This window comes from Macaca fascicularis, chromosome 1 (assembly GCF_037993035.2).
Source record: "Macaca fascicularis isolate 582-1 chromosome 1, T2T-MFA8v1.1".
NCBI lineage: Eukaryota > Metazoa > Chordata > Mammalia > Primates > Cercopithecidae > Macaca > Macaca fascicularis.
The window spans coordinates 122,372,480-122,390,640 of record NC_088375.1 but is presented as its reverse complement, the minus strand read 5'-3'; the positions used below and the strand labels follow the sequence as shown (position 1 = coordinate 122,390,640).

Genomic DNA, 18,161 nt, shown 5'->3' with positions numbered 1-18,161 from the left:
TCCCTGGCCAATCTCATCTATTTTTTCTGCTTCAGCTGATGATTTTGGAAACGGCCTGTTTATCCTCTTTCTCCCTGCTAAGCTCCAGACCCATCTTTCCACCTGTCTGCCAGCCACCTCAAGGACACCCAGGGTTAACTGCAAACACCACAGGTCGAAAGCCAAGCTCGCTGTCTCTGTCTTCCCTCTTGACCTCCTGACAACCTGTTCCTTCTCTAAGGAACTCCAACCTCCATACCTCTACTCATGCCAACTCCATACCTCTACTTATCCAGTCTTATAATTCCAGAGTTCTTGTCTTCCTGAGTGTCATTCCATTCCAGTCCTTTCTCTTCTATTTCATTGCAACTGTCTTAGTCAAGCCTTCTTTACCTCTTACCTGGCTTAATCTTCTGGCTGACTGTCCTGTGTCCAAGGGCACCCTTCCACATTCATCCAGAAGACAGCTGCCAAATAAATCTTCCTAATGAATACACACTGGACTACCTTTAGTGGTTCCCTAATGCCTATCAAATGAATTCCTTAGCCTAATATTTTAGGCTCTCTGCATCTCTATCAAATCTTTTGTTACTGCTTTTCTCTAGCTATTTTCCTATTTGTATATCTTAAACACTAGCAAACCAGCATATTAAGCTTCCCAAACATCAAGCCCTTTTGCAATTTATTAGGATTTCCCATTTCCACATATCAAAATCCTATTCACCACTGTTGGTCTAGCCAAAATCTCCTTTCCATGAAGCCAATCGTTCATTCATTAGCAAGTGTTTGTTAAGTATTTATTCTGTACTCCTGATCTTTTCAGCACATGCCCCATTCTCCCTTGTACACTCTCATGGACATACTCCAATTCCCCGCTATACTGACAACTTCTTAGGGACAAGCCTCATGTTTTCTTTATTTCTATATCCCCCAAAATGCCTACTAATATGCCTTGCAAATTCAACTGGATGTTGAATAATGTTTGTTGAACTGAATCAAGATTTGTGCTGCCCATGGTTTTGATATTGTTTAGTTTAATTCTCTTAGTTTTCTTTTCTGCTGAAGTATGCGTGTCCAGAAAGAAGTAAAAATAAACTAATGATACTCCTCAGCAGCTATAAGCCTGTAATTATGGTTAACTCTCGGTTATCCATGCCACTGGAAAAATAGCATTGGAAAAACTCCCACATCAGAATCATAAAAACATTCTTTCCATCAGTCTTTGACATGCATTGTTTAGTTTTTAAGCAGCTGATTTTCCTTTTTAATTGTTTGGCTGATCAGTTGATATCTGCATTTACAGTCTTTCAATAACTGGCTGGGCAATAGGGATAGAAGGAAAGATGGAGGACTATGCTACTGGGAGAAATCCAGTTCAGAGCGAAACATTTACTTTGTACAACCTCGAAGGCAAGGCTCTGGCCAGTCAGAACATCATAGGCACTTGGAGTGTGTCAGCAGGGCCCCATGGTTTGGCCATTTCTTTTGGATGACTGCAAAGGGTAGAGATTTCCCAGTCTCCTAAACAGCCCACTCTGGTGTCCAGAATTTGCTTTCATATAAAGAAGATAACAAAGTTCCACTGGGACTGATAAGGTTCTGGGATGGAGGGAGGGCTATGTTTCCAGTCCTGCTGGGATCGGAAGGAGCTGGCTGTGCCACTGGAAACCACTGGGTGCAAATCAAAGAAAATGTGATTTGCAATTTTGCAATGATAGCTAGATAATGTAGGGGGGAAGTTCCCCTTTTCCACTTCTGAAGCAAACAAATATCACATGTGGTAGATTCGGCAGCTGCATTAGTTGGGGAAAATTGATGCACATTTCATGTGTCAGGGAGCTGAATCCCAGAGAATGGAGCCAGCCTCCCAGAAAATGGTTTCTTTATATAGTTCATCTATTTATTGTTTGATTGGGTTTTCTGTATATTAAATTCAAGCTGTTCTGCCACTCATGGGCATTATGATGTGTTGGCTCCATGGGAAATAATGAGGGTGATGGGATTTTACAGCATTGCATTACAAAGGAGGCGTCCCCAGCCTCATCCATCTCTCCATCAACTAGCTTGTGCATGAGGTGGCACTTATATTAAAACGATTTTTCTGATTCAGTTTAATGACACTCATTCGAGTCCTGACACCCAGAATAAGATTACACGAGCTAAATGCAATCTTCCTCTATCCAGTCATGGTCAGCAAAGGCTCAGCTATCTTCCCTCTCCAGTCCTCGTCTTCCCATACACCCATCATTTGCATTGAGCTAGTTGGAGGGAGGTAGGAGTGGGGAGAAAATGCCTGTGTTCTGGCCAGAGAAAAGCAGACTGGACAGAGGCTGGAGTCTGAACTTGTTTTGGAGGCTGCGGCAGCTGAGCCTTCTGGCAGAAAACTTTGAATACCCAAAAGCATTGTGGGAAGTCCTTCCTGCTTGTCACTAGAAGTTGGTTTGAGGTCAATACTGCACACTTCTTCTGAAGAAATTTCTGGGGGCCTGGTCCCTGTTTCCCAGATTTAAAAAAATAAAAAACTTGGACATCACTAGAGGATGAACACTTAAGATATGAGTATTTGGTAGAGTATCAGCTTCCTGGAAGTGGTTGGTTGTGTGCAGAGCCACCTGCCTGAGGATAGCGGGTGGGAGGTGAGGAGACTCAGAGCTAAAAGTCTCTGCTGCTCTCCCTGATGGGAAAGAGTTCCCAGCTACAGTGGAGCATGGACCAGAGCCCTGCAATGGCCTGGGGCAGGAGCTCCCTCCTGGGTGGGGGGAAACAAAAATACTCAAGTAATTACTGAGGGGCATTTCCCTGCTCCTGAGGAGGGAAATGCTGCCTTTTATTTACACTATCTTGAGGCAGAATAATTGCTGCTCCTCAGGGGGAATCCCGGTTGTGTTTAATGGGTGTGTTTAAAGAGAGAAACTCAAATGAAACCAAACAGAGAGATACAGAGAGAGATTGGGATTGATTTTGAGGGATTCCAGAAAAGATCTGTGAAATGGGCACCAGCCTAGAAATCCCTTTCCAAAAACTGCAGCAATTTGAATTGCTGAATCAGAAGACAAATTCAATGTGATGCTCCCGGTGTGAAGCACCCAAAAGGCTCAAATCCTACCGGTGTGAATTAATCTCTCCCATCTCTGCAGCCTAAAGCCCTGTGGCTTCCTCTGCTGCAGCTATCATAGCTGCTGAGTTTTAGAGTGGCCTCTCTGTTTTCGTGTCTGTGTCAACACTGTCCTCCTCATGGCAGGAAGCACTGTGCCCAGCCACTTGCCAAGTGCTCAGTAAATGTTGCCCGGGGTTGAAAGGAAAGTTCTCTCCAGGTACAGACGCTGCCTGCTTACTGCCAGCATCAGGCCTACTCTGAGATGCTGATGCTACAACTCAGGTGCTCTGGCTTGTTTGTTACATGCTGAGGTCTCGGCTGCCCCTGGCCTTGGAGCCATCCTGCGAGGCCTTGAGATTTCTTCTTGTGAAATGCTTCTCCCAGGGGTAGAGAAGATCTTTTTTTTTTTTTTTTTTTTTTTTTTTGAGACGGAGTCTCGCTGTGTCGCCCAGGCTGGAGTGCAGTGGCCGGATCTCAGCTCACTGCAAGCTCTGCCTCCCGGGTTTTTACGCCATTCTCCTGCCTCAGCCTCCCGAGTAGCCGGGACTACAGGCGCCCGCCACCTCGCCCGGCTAGTTTTTTGTATTTTTTAGTAGAGACGGGGTTTCACCGTGTTAGCCAGGATGGTCTCGAACTCCTGACCTCGCGATCCGCCCGTCTCGGCCTCCCAAAGTGCTGGGATTACAGGCTTGAGCCACCGCGCCCGGCCCGAGAAGATCTTTAGGACTGTGTCTTCTGAGCCAGTCCCCTGTTGTGGGAGCTGGTGAAGTTTTCAGCTGGCTTGGTGGGAGCAGGACCAACAAGCACTTCCTGAGAAAGCTTCCTGGTGCCTCTACATTCAAATATATGCAGAATTGCTCGCTTCTCCCATTTCCACTGCCGCCACCCTCAGTCCCAGCCACCTTGATTTCTTGCCTGGATTATTGCGTTAGCTTCTCCCTTACAAGGTATTTACTATCTGGCAGCCAGAGCAATCCTTTAAAAATGGAAGTCAGTGGCTCAAAACCCTCCATGCCAAGCAGAGTAAAGACAAAGTTCTTGTGGTCGTCATGAGGACCCTACATGAGCTGATTCCCCTGTTACCTCTCTGGACTCATCTCCTGGTACTCTCCTGTCCCCTGCTCTTGCAGCTTGACCATTTGGACCTTCTTACCTTTTCAAGAACAGCATACCAAGGCCCCTCCTGCCTGTTAGACTTTGCCTGTTGGACTTTGCATTTGCTATTCCCTCTGCCTGGAATGCTGTTCCCCAAGCTATCCTCATTCCTTCAGGTCTCTGCTCGAATATCTGAGAGGCCCTTATTGACCTCCTAACATGAAATAGCAACTATCCCTTGCTATGCCCAACCCCGCACAATCAGCACTCCACAATTGTCATATCAGGCTTTAATTTTCTCTGCAGCCTGATAAGATGTATTTGTTTATTTGCTGTTGGGTGCTGTCCACTAGAATGTAAGCTCCACAAGATCAGAGACTATTTTCTTCTCTGCTGTATTCCCAGTGCCTAGTAGGTGCTCAATAAACATTTGTTGAGTAAATAACTGAATGGAGAAAAACATCATGGGTAGAGGGGCTTACCTATGGCCCCCCTTCTCCTCCTCCCTGGCCCCAGAGTCTGCAGGAAAAAGCGTAGCCAGGTAGCCAAGAGTTGGATGCAAACTTCCCTTGTAAGAAAGCCCCAACCCTGCTAAGCCTAAAATCAGAACCACAGAATGCCCTGCCTGACCTCCCTGTCTCTACTCTGTCTACAAATACCATGTCTGACATGACTATATAGCTAACATGTAGATAGCATGTTCATTGGTTCTCATATTGGCAGAAGATGGTTATCAAATGAGAAAACTAAACAAACGAACCTGAGTGAACAAATACTTAATTGAGACACACTATATATCAAGCTCTGTGTAAGGCACGAATCATGCATGATCTCTGGAACAGAGAGCTCACATCCTGGGGGAAAGACACATAAACAGCTGAAGTTCACAAAATGTGGCAATGACAAGACAGAGTAATGCAAGGGCTACAAGAGGAGGCAAAAGAAGTGTACCCAGCTCCTGGAGGTGACACGGGGCTGAGTCTGAAGGATAATGTGTATCAGCCAGACACAGAAGCAGAGTGAAGGGTAGTCTCTGGAGCACCAGAAAGAGTATTCAAGTTCAAAGGTAGAGAACTGGGTCTCATTCAATTCATGTTGCCTGAGCCTTACATTGGCTGATGTGCAATCATAGTGCCTGTGTATTCTCAGAGCCTGCCATGCTGCCTGGAGTGTAGGAGGCACTCAATAAATGTTGAACGAATGAAAGATTCCTTGTTGAGATGCAGTTCTGCACCCTCGCTTAAGAATTTCAGCACCAGAGAACTGTCAACAAAGAAATGTCAACAGAGAAATGTCAACAAAGAAAAGGCTTTGAGGTCTTCTGTTCCCAATAGGTGTCCTCAGATAAAAGTCCCCTAGGCAGGGACCCACCCCCAGGTAGGTGGACACTATTAGCCAGCGTCCTGGGGCCAAGGTGCTTGGGCATTGGGAGGAGCGTTGATGGGCTCTGGAGGCAGTAGATAAAGGTGCAGATAAAATTTCAGGTACTGAAGGGTTAACAAAAACAGATCTCAGACTGGCTCTACTTCTGGCACTATGGGGAGGCTTATCAAGTACCCCATTCTGTAGTGTGCCTGTATCGATCTCCCAGGCTTAGTCTCCCTGTCTCTTGGAACCTCAGGCAGGCCCCTTCCAGGATTATGTTTTAAAGTGAAATGCAAATCACCTGGAGGCGGCTTCCTCCTTGGAAGAAGTAAAAATCAATTCTGTTTTCATTAAAGTGATTTTTGGACACTGTCAAATGCTCTCTCATCTCAGAGCACGGGGTGACAGACAGGCTGCTGGTCTCAATTACATAACCGAGACAACCAGTAGCAGTGGGCCATCTCATCAGGATCAGACACTGCTCTGAACCCCTCCCGAAGATACCCAAGAGCAGCCTCATCCAAACCAGGCCTGGAGCTGGCCTCCCCTGGTACTTGTGGATGCTTGCTCGCAAGGCTTTCCTCCCACATGCTCTCCTCTTTCCCAGACCCTCCGGAGCTTCTCCCATGGACTGTCCGGGACAATCATGATGCCAAATGAAATTAAGAAGGGAAATCTGCTTTGAGAGAGTTTACGTCATATAATGCATTCTCAAAGTAGTTAGGTTGGTCTTATTTAAAATTGGGAGTTCTATGTTATCCCTTCCCTCTGTTAACTGAGATAACTGAGGATTGATTTTATTTATAGCGTCAATTATGAGGATGGAAATTAATCCTCAAATGGGGCATTTGGGAACTCAGCTGTCAGGGGGCTCAAGGGAAACCTGGGCAGAGCATCAAGGGTCTTTCCCAATAGCACAAGAGGCTGCAAAGGAAAGCCATCCTCAAGCCCTGACAGCAGCTGGGCTGTTATTGTTCTTGTGTGCTTAAGGTATTCTGAGATATTAACTAAACGGTAATAATTGGTTCCAGGAGATCTCTCCCTGGAGGACACCTGAGTAACTCATCAACGAGGTGCTGGGAAAGCAGGCAGAGAGGGCAACCAGAGCAGGAAGAGTGAATGCCTTTACTCCGTGTATCAGCTCTCCGTGCATCAGTCGGCTCTGCCCTGCAGAAGAGCTGGAGACAGTCCCGCTCCGGACTGGAAACAGGAACTCAGGGAAGGACCAGGGAAGGGAGTGTCTGGAGAAAGGAAGAGGTAGATGTCTACTGGGAGCTGTTGGAAGCAACTGAATGATGGCAAGATATTGGTCCTTGGTATTCCATGGCCACTTGGGACTCAAATGCCATGTAGAGTAAGAAAAAGATGGACTTTCTGGAATGGTTGAACAAGGCTACAATTAACCATGAATGTGGTCAGGACAGAAACTAGCCACGGAAGAGGGAAAAGTTTCCAGGGTCAAGTCAGCAAAACGTCCAGTAAAGACAAGAAGATCTCCACAGTACTGCAGGGCAGCGCAGGGAATAGATCAGACACCAAGTAAAGGCTGCTCTCCTCCCTCCTGGGGGACCAGGGCTGGGGCAGAATACATATATCTGAGGGGGCTTCAGGCTGTGCAGGCTCAAATCTCAGATCCACCTTCTAGAGAGAACAAGTAGGTCTAGAAGGGACTGAGAATAGTATCAGGTCAAACAAATGGAAGAGTCACTCCATTCACACTGGTTCATCCATTAAAAGCATTTTGCCAAGCACTTGCTATGTATAACCAAGCAACGAGCCTGGTAATGGTGTCAACTGCCAACTCAGGTCAAAGTCAAAGTAGCCTGACCCAGCAATGAGCTGCACTAGCCAGGACAGAGGGAAAGAAAAAGGTTGCTTTCTCATTACTTATCTGAGTTCAAGGAAGACACTACTAAAGGTTTCCTTTCTTGCCCGTTTGTTTCTCCTCCCAGAAGCTAGACATTTAAATGCATTGGGAAGGTAAAACAAACTTGTTCATTGTCAGATGTGGGGTGAGGGAGCCCACCAGGTCCACATTCAGGGAAAACACGCTTCTCCCTAATGCAGGCACCCTTCCTTTCACCCTCCAGCAGAATCTACCAGTGCCCTCCCAAGAAAGTAAAAATGAGATCAAGATAGTCCACCTTGATGCTGGACTTGCCCCTTAATCTACAGGGTGAATGATAAAAGAAGTCAGCGGTTTCCCCAGAGCATTAAAACATGGATTAATCGCCATTAATTTCTAGGCAGTATTTAAACTGCTCAGAAGGAAATGCTTTATTTTTAAAATCGCCGTGTGTCTGGTACAGTGCCTGACACATAATACTCATTGGGCTGATGCTTTCTTGACTGGCAATATGACTAGAAGAGAGTATCACACCCTGAGGCCATAATAAAAAAGTAATAACCCTGAAGGTCTGATTTCTACCTAGGGGACCTGATGGCACGGGAATGAGTAGTAGGGTGAAAGGAGAAAGGGCACTGAAGCAGCCAGATTGGTATTTGAAAATTAGTTCTGCTCCTTATCAGCTATGTGACTATGGAAGTTTATATAATCTCTCTGAGCCTCAACTTCTGCATCTTCATAGGGTATAGAATTTTTTCCAACCTTGCAGGGCTGTTGTAAAAACTTAAAGAGATAATATATGCGAAGTTCTTAGTACACTGTCGACATATAGTAGACAATCATATGCTGTTATACTACTAATAAAAAGCAACGAGCAGGTGGTTATCAGCATGCCTGTTTTCCTCCACATGGCTATCCTGAAGGATCTCTCTGGTGTCATGAGTCCCATCAAGGGGCATCTGAGGGCACTGGGCAGTCAGAACCATATCAGGAGCTTGACTAGAAGTGGAAGTGAGGTGTCTGACCACGGGTGAGGTCCCCTTCAGGAAGGTGAAGGGATGGCTAGGGTCAGCCTAAAAGGGATAAAGATGACCTCCTGACAGCACAACTTCTCCAGCCCATTTTATCCCCAAAATACCCCACTGCGCCAAAAAGCCCACATCTGCCACCTGAACCAAGAGAAACAAGGTCAAATGACCAAACATTCTTACCCACTCTGGGCGAGCAGCCATTTGATGTGTGTGTGTGTGTGTGTGTGTGTGTGTGTGTGTGTGTGTGTGTGTGTGTGTTGGAGTGGGAGGAAGGGGCAGGGTGGTTCTGTCAGACAGATGAGAAGTAAAGGCAATGCCTTAATCAAATGTGGCCTTCACAAATGGATGGTGACACCCTTGCTCTTCCCCTTGCTACTCCCTCACTCTCCTGTGTGGCAGAATGACAAATGTAATCATTTTAAAAGTTCTCATCACCTGCTCAGTCATTCCCAATAAGCATATGCAGCACTATGGAAAACCCGACACTACTGCCTCCGGGTTTTGGCCAGGAAAAAAAATGAAATAAAATCACCAGGACACCACCAACCAAACTGTCAAAGACAAAATAAAAAGCTTCATGAATTCTCCATCAGCAATATAACGCTTCCTGGCCTAAGCAAATATAGACCCAGTATATGAATTGTGGAGGGATTTTGCATTCAGCTCCATGGTTTCTAATAGCTGAGGCAGAAACCCCTAAGAAATCTATGTTTCCATAAAGCCATCTCTACTGGCTCTAGTCCTGTTAGGGTGAAGATTAAAATCTCTTTCCCGAGCTCCCTTCCTCTGATGGAAAGCTTCACATCCCAGCATCATGGATACATTTCTGTGACCTCAGCTGGAGAGGGGACCTCAGAGAGACAGAATTACCATGACCTCCCCGAGCACCTGTCCCTCCTTCTGATGTCCCTGCTTCTGTGTCTGACCACATGATCCCTTCAGACCATCTCACAGTCACCCAGGTCATTCAATCACTGACTCAGACTAAGAAAGCAAGACCGATACTGCTTTAGAAAGAAAGAATAAACCAGGTGCCTCACTTTGCGGAAAATCCAGGTTCAGAGTCACTTAGAGAAAGTCTGCTCAGAGCTACTGAACCCTTGAGTGTCTGTGGCAGCACAGGAGAAAAGCACGACAAATGGGAAAATGGCCTGCAAATATACTACAAAGAAAAAATGCAGAAAGGATCCAAAAAGAGTGCTCTTGGTGTCTTCTGCTAATGGACATCTGAACCCGCCCAACTTCTCAACAGTCTCCTCCCTCCCCAACCACTGCCCTGACCTTCTCCCCAAGCAGCCCCTATATGCACAGATGCATATACGAATGCAGACATCACCTCACCCCGAGACTTCACACGCACACAAGGCACGGCTGAAAAAAGAATTGGTGACTTAATTTTCTTAGTTCTATAAAACACATGCCCCCACCTCAAAAAGAAAACTCAATTCCCATCAAGCCACCACCCCCAAACAGATTACTCATGGGCTTTCCCTTTCCCATACAGCAACTCCCCCTGCCCCCACCACCTGGGTAAGGGACTCCCTCCTCCTCTCCCCATGGTGACACCATCAAGGCTTCAGAGGCCATCCAGCTGTCCTCCAACCTCCATCCTGGTTTCATCCACCAGTGCTGACTTACCCCAGTGTGGTCATGGTGACAATGGTGTACCAAAATGAGGCAGGGATGCTTGTGAACTTGCTGGCCGAGGAGCCCTTCTCGGCATAAAACATCACAGTGGCAAAGATGATGATGGCCATGGTGAGGGAGAAGAGGAGAAAGCCCAGTTCGGAGGCACAGCTCTTCAGTGTGTAGCCCAGGATCCGCAGGCCCTGGGAGTGGCGGGAAAACTTGAAGATCCTGAAGACGCGGAAGACCCGGAGCGTGACGAAGGCGCCGGACACGTCCTCATTGTTGGTCATGACCAGGCCGATATAGTAGGGCATGATGGCCACCACGTCGATGATGCTCATGACGCTGCGGATGAAGCGGTAGCGGCTGGGTGCCGCGAAGAGCCGCAGGAGGTACTCCACGGTGAAGATCATGACGCACGCCGTGTCCAGGCAGAAGAAGGCCACCGAGTAGCGCTCCCCGCACGGCAGCTCCTTGCTGCCCGGGACCGTGCCGCACGGCACCGTCTCCACCACATTGGTGATGACCGAGACGGCGATGAAGAAGCCAGTCACGTAGTAGAAGACCAGGGCCAGCGTGCTGGTGTGGGGGTTCTCGAAGGCCCGCCACATGGTCTGGCGGAAGCTGAGCGAGGGCATGGACTCCTGGTTGTTCTCCGAGTCATTGTCGTCCATGAGCCGCTCGGCGTTCTCCCTCTTACGGTCCTTGTACTCCTCGTAGCAGCAGTCCCCGATGATCTCAGGGAGGATGCCGTAGAAGGCCAGCTCATCGTCGTAGGCAGAGATGCATTCGTAGCGCGGGTAGTGCAGCTTCCCCGTGCGGTAGAAGTTGAGCACGCAGCGGAACACCTCGGGGTCCCGGTCGAAGAAGTACTCCTTGGTGTCCTCGTTGAAGAAGAACTCCTTCTCCGTGCTGCCCAGCAGGGTGTCCGGGTAGCGCTCCAGCGTGGTCCTCCAGGTCTGGAACCTCCGCCCACTCACGTTGAGGACGATCAGTTCATCCTGCCGCTTGTTCTTGTCGGCCGGGGCCAGGGGCATGGGGCAGTTGGCCACCGGCATCCACCCGATGGCCGCAGCCCGGGCAAAAGGCAGCCAGGCCGCAACTCCGGCTGCCATGGTGACTCCAGCTCTTGGGCCGGCAGCCGCGCGGACACTGTGCACACCAGCTTGGAGTTAGTTCAGCAAACCCTGGGAGACAGGAAGGGAGAGAGAGAAGGGGTGAGTCCATATCGACCGGCAGGTAAGAAATGGGACACAGGAAAGGATCATTGGTGAGTGAAACGGCCAAAGTCTCCAGGGCAGATTAATAAAACTGAAATCCCCCCACAGAGAGGTGACTTGATTCTTTGCCATCCAGACACTGGGAGAACACCTAGCTCCCAGAGCTCAGCTGGGTAGGATCGCCAGATGTTGCTGACTGCCTAACAAATCGTCAAGTTCCAAGAGGGCTCAGAAGCATTTGGAGGGAAGGCCTCTTTAGCAGGAAGATCTGGCAAGATGTGGGTAATAATCAGCTCTGAAAGGTTATGGCGTTATTACCAATTTAAATTGGAAGAGGGTAAATGAGTTCTTATTAAATGAATTTAAAAGTGGGATAAACATGCTAATTTTTATTTCACTCTTTCACCCACTGGGATAATCAGGAATGGGGTGTAGATGAGGGAGATCAGGTAAACAATTCTTTCTACACCTCCCTGGTGAGGAGGATGCTGGGGCTGCCCAAGCCCAGAATATTCTCTGAGATGGCAGGTGACCACCAGGATTGTGAGGTTCTCTCCCCAACTCCCATGGAGAAGGCTCTCCCTGACAAAGTGCTACTCTGTGGGACACTCAGCCCCTACTCCTTGCCCTAGCAACCTAGTATCAAATTTTTCCCCTCAGACCCTCAGAGCCATGATGGAAAGATGTGGGAAAGGTGGTGAGGCCAGGCGGGGTCTCTTTCCCTGCTCTGTGAAGGGCATCTTGGCTTCTTGGTTCACTGACTTCGATGCATCGTCTCTTTCCCTCCCCAGAGGAAGCCGATCCACGCTCACTGCCGTCCCTAGATTCCTCTCCTCCCGTCTCCATCTGCCCACCATCCATAGCTCCCTCAGGTTATATAACAACACTCCTTCCCATGGCAGCCTCTCTCACCTGGCCCCCACTCCACCCTCAGATTTTTCCAGAGTCGGGCCACCCTGTCCCTTTACCTCTCTAAACCACACTGCATAAGCACTTCCCCATTACCTGTGTGGACAGAGGGAGCAATAGCACGGAGAATTATATTTGGCTTTGGGAAGCAGATTTACCTTTCCAAATCTGGCTTTTAAAAGATGATAGTGAAATCGCTCTGCAGTCCCCAAATGTATACCATCTGTGGGAAGGCATGTGGTGACACAGAAACACACGTAACAGAAATTGGAAATTGTTTGGGGTTGACACACTCATCTCTACTAATCCTAAACTGATCACACAGAACAAATCCTAACTCGGAATTATTTGGGCCCTCTAGAATTCAGCTGCTGTGATTCTATGTTTAAATAAATGAGGAAGAGGTGAGTCTTGGAAAATTTTTTCTGTTACACAAAGACTTGTATAGGGAGTCGATCTTCATCTCTCCCTATAAACCTGCTTCACCTTCTCCTGACTCCCAACTCTTCGAGGTTTTTCAGATCTCTACCTCCCTCAAACTCCTGAGCTGCCACTGGACTTTTCTGCTCAGATGCCTCTGAAGTGGACAGGTTTAAACAGAACCTGCCTCCTTGTAAAAAGCTGCTGTTCGCCTTTTCTTCATGACATCCCTAACCGCAGGGCTGTCACCTTGACCATTTTTCTCTAAAGAGTTGCCAAATAATAGGCAATAGCTCTTACTGCCCTCATGAAGGCCCAAAGTCCCTCGGGCCTCCTTCCCATGGACCTTCTTGTCGCTCACTCTCACACCCCACCCGGTTTCTCCTGTTCCCCTGAAATCCATTCTGCTCAGTGTTATCTCCCTAAAGCAAGGTTCTGATTGTATGTTACCCCATGACCTACAAAATAAAGTCCAAACTCCTGGCCTGGCATTCCAGTATTCCCACAAATAGATCCTAGCTTCATACTCCAGCCCAATGGCCCAGGTACCCGTCCTAGTCTCCAGCAATAAGACCAAGACCTGTTCATGGACAGACCCTGGGGAGGTCTGCCTCTGGACCACTCTTCCTTCTCATGAGAATATCCTTCCCCTGGAACCCTCCTATTAGAATCCTACCTATTCATCACCCTCTCTGTGATGCCTTCTCCTCTCCCCACTATGAGATTCTCTTCTTCCTCTGGGGTCTTGACTTATTGTTTGCCCTCTTCCCTAGCACCTATCACCCCACAGCTAGGATTACACATACTTTATACACATATTATTAACAATGACTAACAATTGAGCACTTACACTATGCAAGGCATTACACTAACTATCTCCCATAGATTATCTCATTTAACCCTCACAGCAACCCTAGGAAGAAGAGTCTGTTGTGTCCCCCATTTCATAGATAAGGAAAGCTAAAGCTTACTGAGACATAGCAGTCTAACAACCCCAAAGCGGCAGAATAGGGATTCCACCTCAGGCAGTCTGCTGAGGGCTGACGGTGTGCCGGGCACAGTACCACACACTTACATTGAGCATCTCAAGAGATCTCACCAACAACCCTGAGGAGTAGACACCACTGTAGGCCATATTTTTTCTACAAAAGAAAGATGAAGCATAAGGAGTTGTAATAATTGTCTAAAGGATGTAATAAGTAGGCGCAGCCATTAAAGCCAGGCAGACTCAATGTGGAGTTCAAGAGTACAGCCAGACCACTCCCCAACCTTCCCTATCCCACGCTAAGCTCTTCTGGGCAAAGGCCGAGATGCCTCCACTTTCATATCACAACCCAGAAGGCAGCATAGTGCACTGCATCAGTAGGTGCTTGAGCTGGGACCCCAGTTTTATAGGTGCCATTTTTTCCCCATTAACTTTACTCTATGCCTTGCTAATATATTTCAGGGGTTGCCAAGGGTGAGCGTTCTGTCTCCAAACAGACAGTAAAATCTGAAGACAGATCTGAATCAAAAGAATCCAATTCAAGTATCTGCCTCTGACTCAGTCAAGTTTTCTAAAGAAGCCAATCTCTGCCTCAGTTTCCCCATCTGCATGCTAAAGGGAATTGTCACAGGGCCCTTCTCTCTCTAATAAAGGGAGGTTGAGTCAGATGCTACAGAAGATAACAGGAATGACAATGACATTTCCCGTAAGTGTCACTGCTCAGAACAGAAAAACAGCACAGGCCTGATGAGCTCCTGATTACTGGAACCGAGGAACTGAGGAAAGAATGGAGGTCGTTCATGCATGGCAGTGGGTAATTCACATGCTACTGATAGACGAGTCGGGAACACATCCTGCATTGTATTTCTTTCTAGAAGAAATTTACCCTTCTAACTATACTTTGTTTAGGATTAGGAGACTTAGTAGTTCCTCAGCATGCACTTAGCTAGGATTTATTTCTAATGGGCAAGGGATGTTTGAGAAGCAAGTCCACAAGTTCAACTCTGTTCACAGGTGATTCCAATTCAGAGTTGGTTACATTTATTGAGCACCGACAATGCTCTGGACACTGTCTGAGACACTTTTACACACAATATTTAATTTATTCCCACTAAAATCCTATGATAGAGGCTTTTCTGCCCAAAGCTTACAGGTAAGGAGAGGGAAGTTCAGAAGTCTCCTTCAAAGTGGCTAAGTTCTATGTATATATAGGAGCTGACAATTTTCAAATAGACCATTGATCACCTCACTGCCAACTGGCTTTCCTGATCTAGGTGTTGCCCAATACTGATATTCCCAACAGAAGACAGCAAGATGCAGAGACTCCTTTCCCTATCTTCCCCAGGCAGCAATGAGCAAGGGCTCATGAGGCCTTGCAATTCCAGTTTCAATCCCACCCTCAATTTGTGAAAGCAAGCCATGATCACCCTCTGGGCCTCAGAGTCCTCCTCTGTAAATTGAGAATTGGACAGAAACGTGACAAAAGACCATTTGGCTCAAATGATCCCTGATTCCACTGGATCCAGGACATCAAGTCTGTAACTTAGTTCTCATTCAGACCTCTTAATGACAGTCACCCATGCAAAGAAGGAAGTAGAGCATCTGGGCTTGTTGCTGTGAGGATGGAGTTAGCCTGAGCCTCAAGGTAGCAAAGGGAGTTCTGGGAATTCCTGCTGAGGTTGGTGCTCTGCACAGGGCACATAACCTGTGTCACTTGGTACCCAGGGGCAATTCAAGGCCTGGTCTACCCACAGACCCTTGGCCACCTTCCTAGAGAGTAAAGGAGACCAAGTTCCCAGACTCTCAGCCCTGGACCTTTGATCTTTAACATCCTGTTTCATCCCAGAATAAAGCTCAGAGAGGCAGAATCTTGAGGGGGTTCAAGAGGCAAAAAGTAAGAGACCACTGAATTACAGGCACCCTGTGGAACCCTGTGTGGCCAGACACAGAGTTCTGCCCCCTGAGAGGGTGATGCCCTTCCCCTTTCATTCTCCTAGTCCTGCTCTACCCGGATTCCCAAGTTTTAATACCTGCCCCTGCCAAGCTGAGTCTCATCACCTTCTCCTCTCTACCCTAAGCCAATCTCCAAAAACCGGTAGTGTTTTACAAACTGCTTTCAGATGAATAATTGAGAGCTCAGGAGAAGGAAAAATTAACCCCTCCCTATCTTGAGACCATAAAAGCTTCCAGTCCCAAGGCCAAATGTTTACCCGATGCATGAATCCAGGGCAATCTTCCTAAAGAAGGCCAAGCAAGCACCTGCCTGCCTCCAGAGGCTCAGCCGCTGTCCCCCTGGTAAAACATACCAAAAAAGGAGCAATTACCCCATTGTTACTTTCTCTGTGTGTGGGGGTTGGAGGGCGAAAGGGGAGGACAAGTGTCCCACCAGACAACATACCCAAGGCTACACTGGCCATATCCACCCCACAACCCTGCAGGAATGACCCACTCAAGTAGGCCTTCTCCATGGCTTATACAGCAGGGTTCGCACCCTGACAGGAACCAACACCTTCCGGAGCTGGCCTGGGTATGAATTCCTGCAACAGGCACAACAGTGCGGCCCCATTTCCAGCCAATGGCACTGCACATGCCTCAAATGCCAAGGTTTTACTAGGACGTGGACGCCTTACAAATGAAAAATCTGAAGCTATTTTTGTTTTTGGCAGAAGAGTTTGACAGTGGGAAAGATAGGGGGTGGGGGCAGGCTGGAAAAGAGACATTCAAAACAGGTAAGCTCTGAAATGAAAAAGGTGACAAATCCTGGCAAAGGAAAACATTTTCCCCTGCTGTAAAAAGTCAGTTACTCCATTAAACAGCTTCTGTTTTGGAGGTAAAAGGCCAAAAGTGGGCGGAGTGACCAGACAGCCTGTCCTGGGGTTTGACACCTAGCTGAGTACAGGCATAAGGCAGCAAAAAAAGTCATGTCACCAAGGTCTGTCCTTCAATGACCTCAGTGGAGAGCATCTGGAAAGTTACTTTCCACAATCTCACATCACATCCCTTAGCTCAGAATAGGGCTGGTCTGGGGGCAGCGGAAGGTGCCCATGACCCAGAGGGCTTCTCCTGTGTTCACAGGATTTTGGTAGGCAAAGCATGAAACTGACAAGGTGAAACAAGCTGGGGATCCTTGGGGGACAGGCTTGGGACACACGCACAGATCCTCTTCTCCAACAGTGCCACTCCTAGGCTAGCCAGGGCACTTTCCTGAACTCTTTTTCTCCAGCCTCCTTAAGAGCAAAAGGGAACAAGCTACCAACCTCTTTCTCTGGGGGTGGGGGAGAGGGGTCCCTTGTATACTTGCATTTTGTTGCATTCAAGTAGAGACAAGGAAAAAATAAACACATCAATTCCCTTCCTGTGGGCCAACAGGTCCACATGGGGAAATGTACACATGCTTTGTATTGAATTCGTGCACACCCAGGAGCCCTTTCTACAGACAGTAAACATACAGGCTCCCTCGAAGTAAGGTAAACAAGGCATACATTTAACCATCACGTACATTCATGCAAAATACAGCAACGCATGCCTGGTCTTACAAACATCGCATTGTGCCTAGGACCCCGAGAAAGTTCAGACGCTCTCTCTTAAGAAATACACGGACCCTTTTTCTTGCTGTGCGATTTCAGGTCTGGAACCTCAGCCTGTTGCTGACATATCAGGGCTGCCCGGAATAAAGGCAGAACATCTTGGATCGTATTCAAATGTCGACACTAAGCAAGCGCAGGAATTTAGTTGAGTCCAGGTAACTTTGCCCAGTCCCTTCCCGTCCCCCACCTCCAATGTAAACACCTCGCAAAGTGAGTCTTTCGATCCCCCTTCCCCGGGCCTCGACGGCCCTTGGCGTCACGTAGAGACCTTTCCCAGAGCTCGCGGGGTGGAAGCGGCGTCGGGCAGGACCAGACGGACTGGCCCCCAGCCTCTGGTAGACACACCGCCGGCTCGCCGGGCTGGAGAACTTTGCGAAGCGCCCCAAACCGCTCCCGGTTTCCACTTTCAGCCATTTCTCTCCTTCTCCCCTCACCAAGAGCGGGGACGGAGCAAGCCTTCGCCACCTGTCTCTGGCACCCGCCGAGGGAAGACAGGCCAATGGAAAGAGGGCAGAGGTTCACACCCCACCCCCGAACCCCAGCGCCTGGCTGCCCGGAGGTGGCTCCATAGCCCGAGGGAACCGACGCCCCCGGGCCGGCTGCCTGCTCCCCCACGGCACGGGCCCCACCCCCAATCCTTCCGGCGCCCCAGCGCCCACCCACCCGGGCGCGGGAGTGGGAGGGTGCCGCGTGGGCAGCCGGAGCAACAGGCGTGGGAGCAGCGCTCCTCGCACTTCCTGGCTCCAGAAGGCTCGGTCGCGTCCCTCTTACCTTCCGCGAAGCCAGCCCGGGCCCCGCGCCCGGCGCCCCGCGCGCGCGAGGAAGCTGCAGCCGGGAGCCGGGGGCCGCGGAGGCGCCGAGCGCCCAGCAGCGCGGGGAAGCGCCCAGCAGCCGCCGCTTGCGCGGCTCCTCCTCGCCAGCGAAGTCTCGCTCGCTGCCTCCCTCGCTCGGTCGGTTCGTGCGTCCGTCCGTCCGTGGGGCCCTCCCTCCCCCGCCGC

At 48.8% G+C, this 18,161-nt stretch overlaps 1 protein-coding gene across 3 annotated transcripts in view; it reads right to left on the bottom strand.

Annotated features, from left to right (window-relative positions):
- Positions 1–17,604, bottom strand: part of KCND3 (potassium voltage-gated channel subfamily D member 3) — a 220,862-nt gene extending 203,258 nt beyond the window's left edge. For 2 of the 3 annotated variants that reach the window (XM_045385237.2, XM_073998817.1), the window contains exons 1-2: positions 17,366–17,604; positions 10,052–11,229 (exon numbers count right to left, since the gene is read on the bottom strand). In XM_045385237.2, the coding sequence (XP_045241172.1) occupies positions 10,052–11,157 (1,106 nt within the window). In that variant the 5' untranslated portion in view covers positions 11,158–11,229; positions 17,366–17,604. Of the gene's footprint in view, positions 1–10,051; positions 11,230–17,365 lie in introns of those variants that run through there. The other variant, XM_073998823.1, reaches the window with a different exon arrangement.
- Between the last annotated feature and the right edge of the window lie 557 nt (positions 17,605–18,161).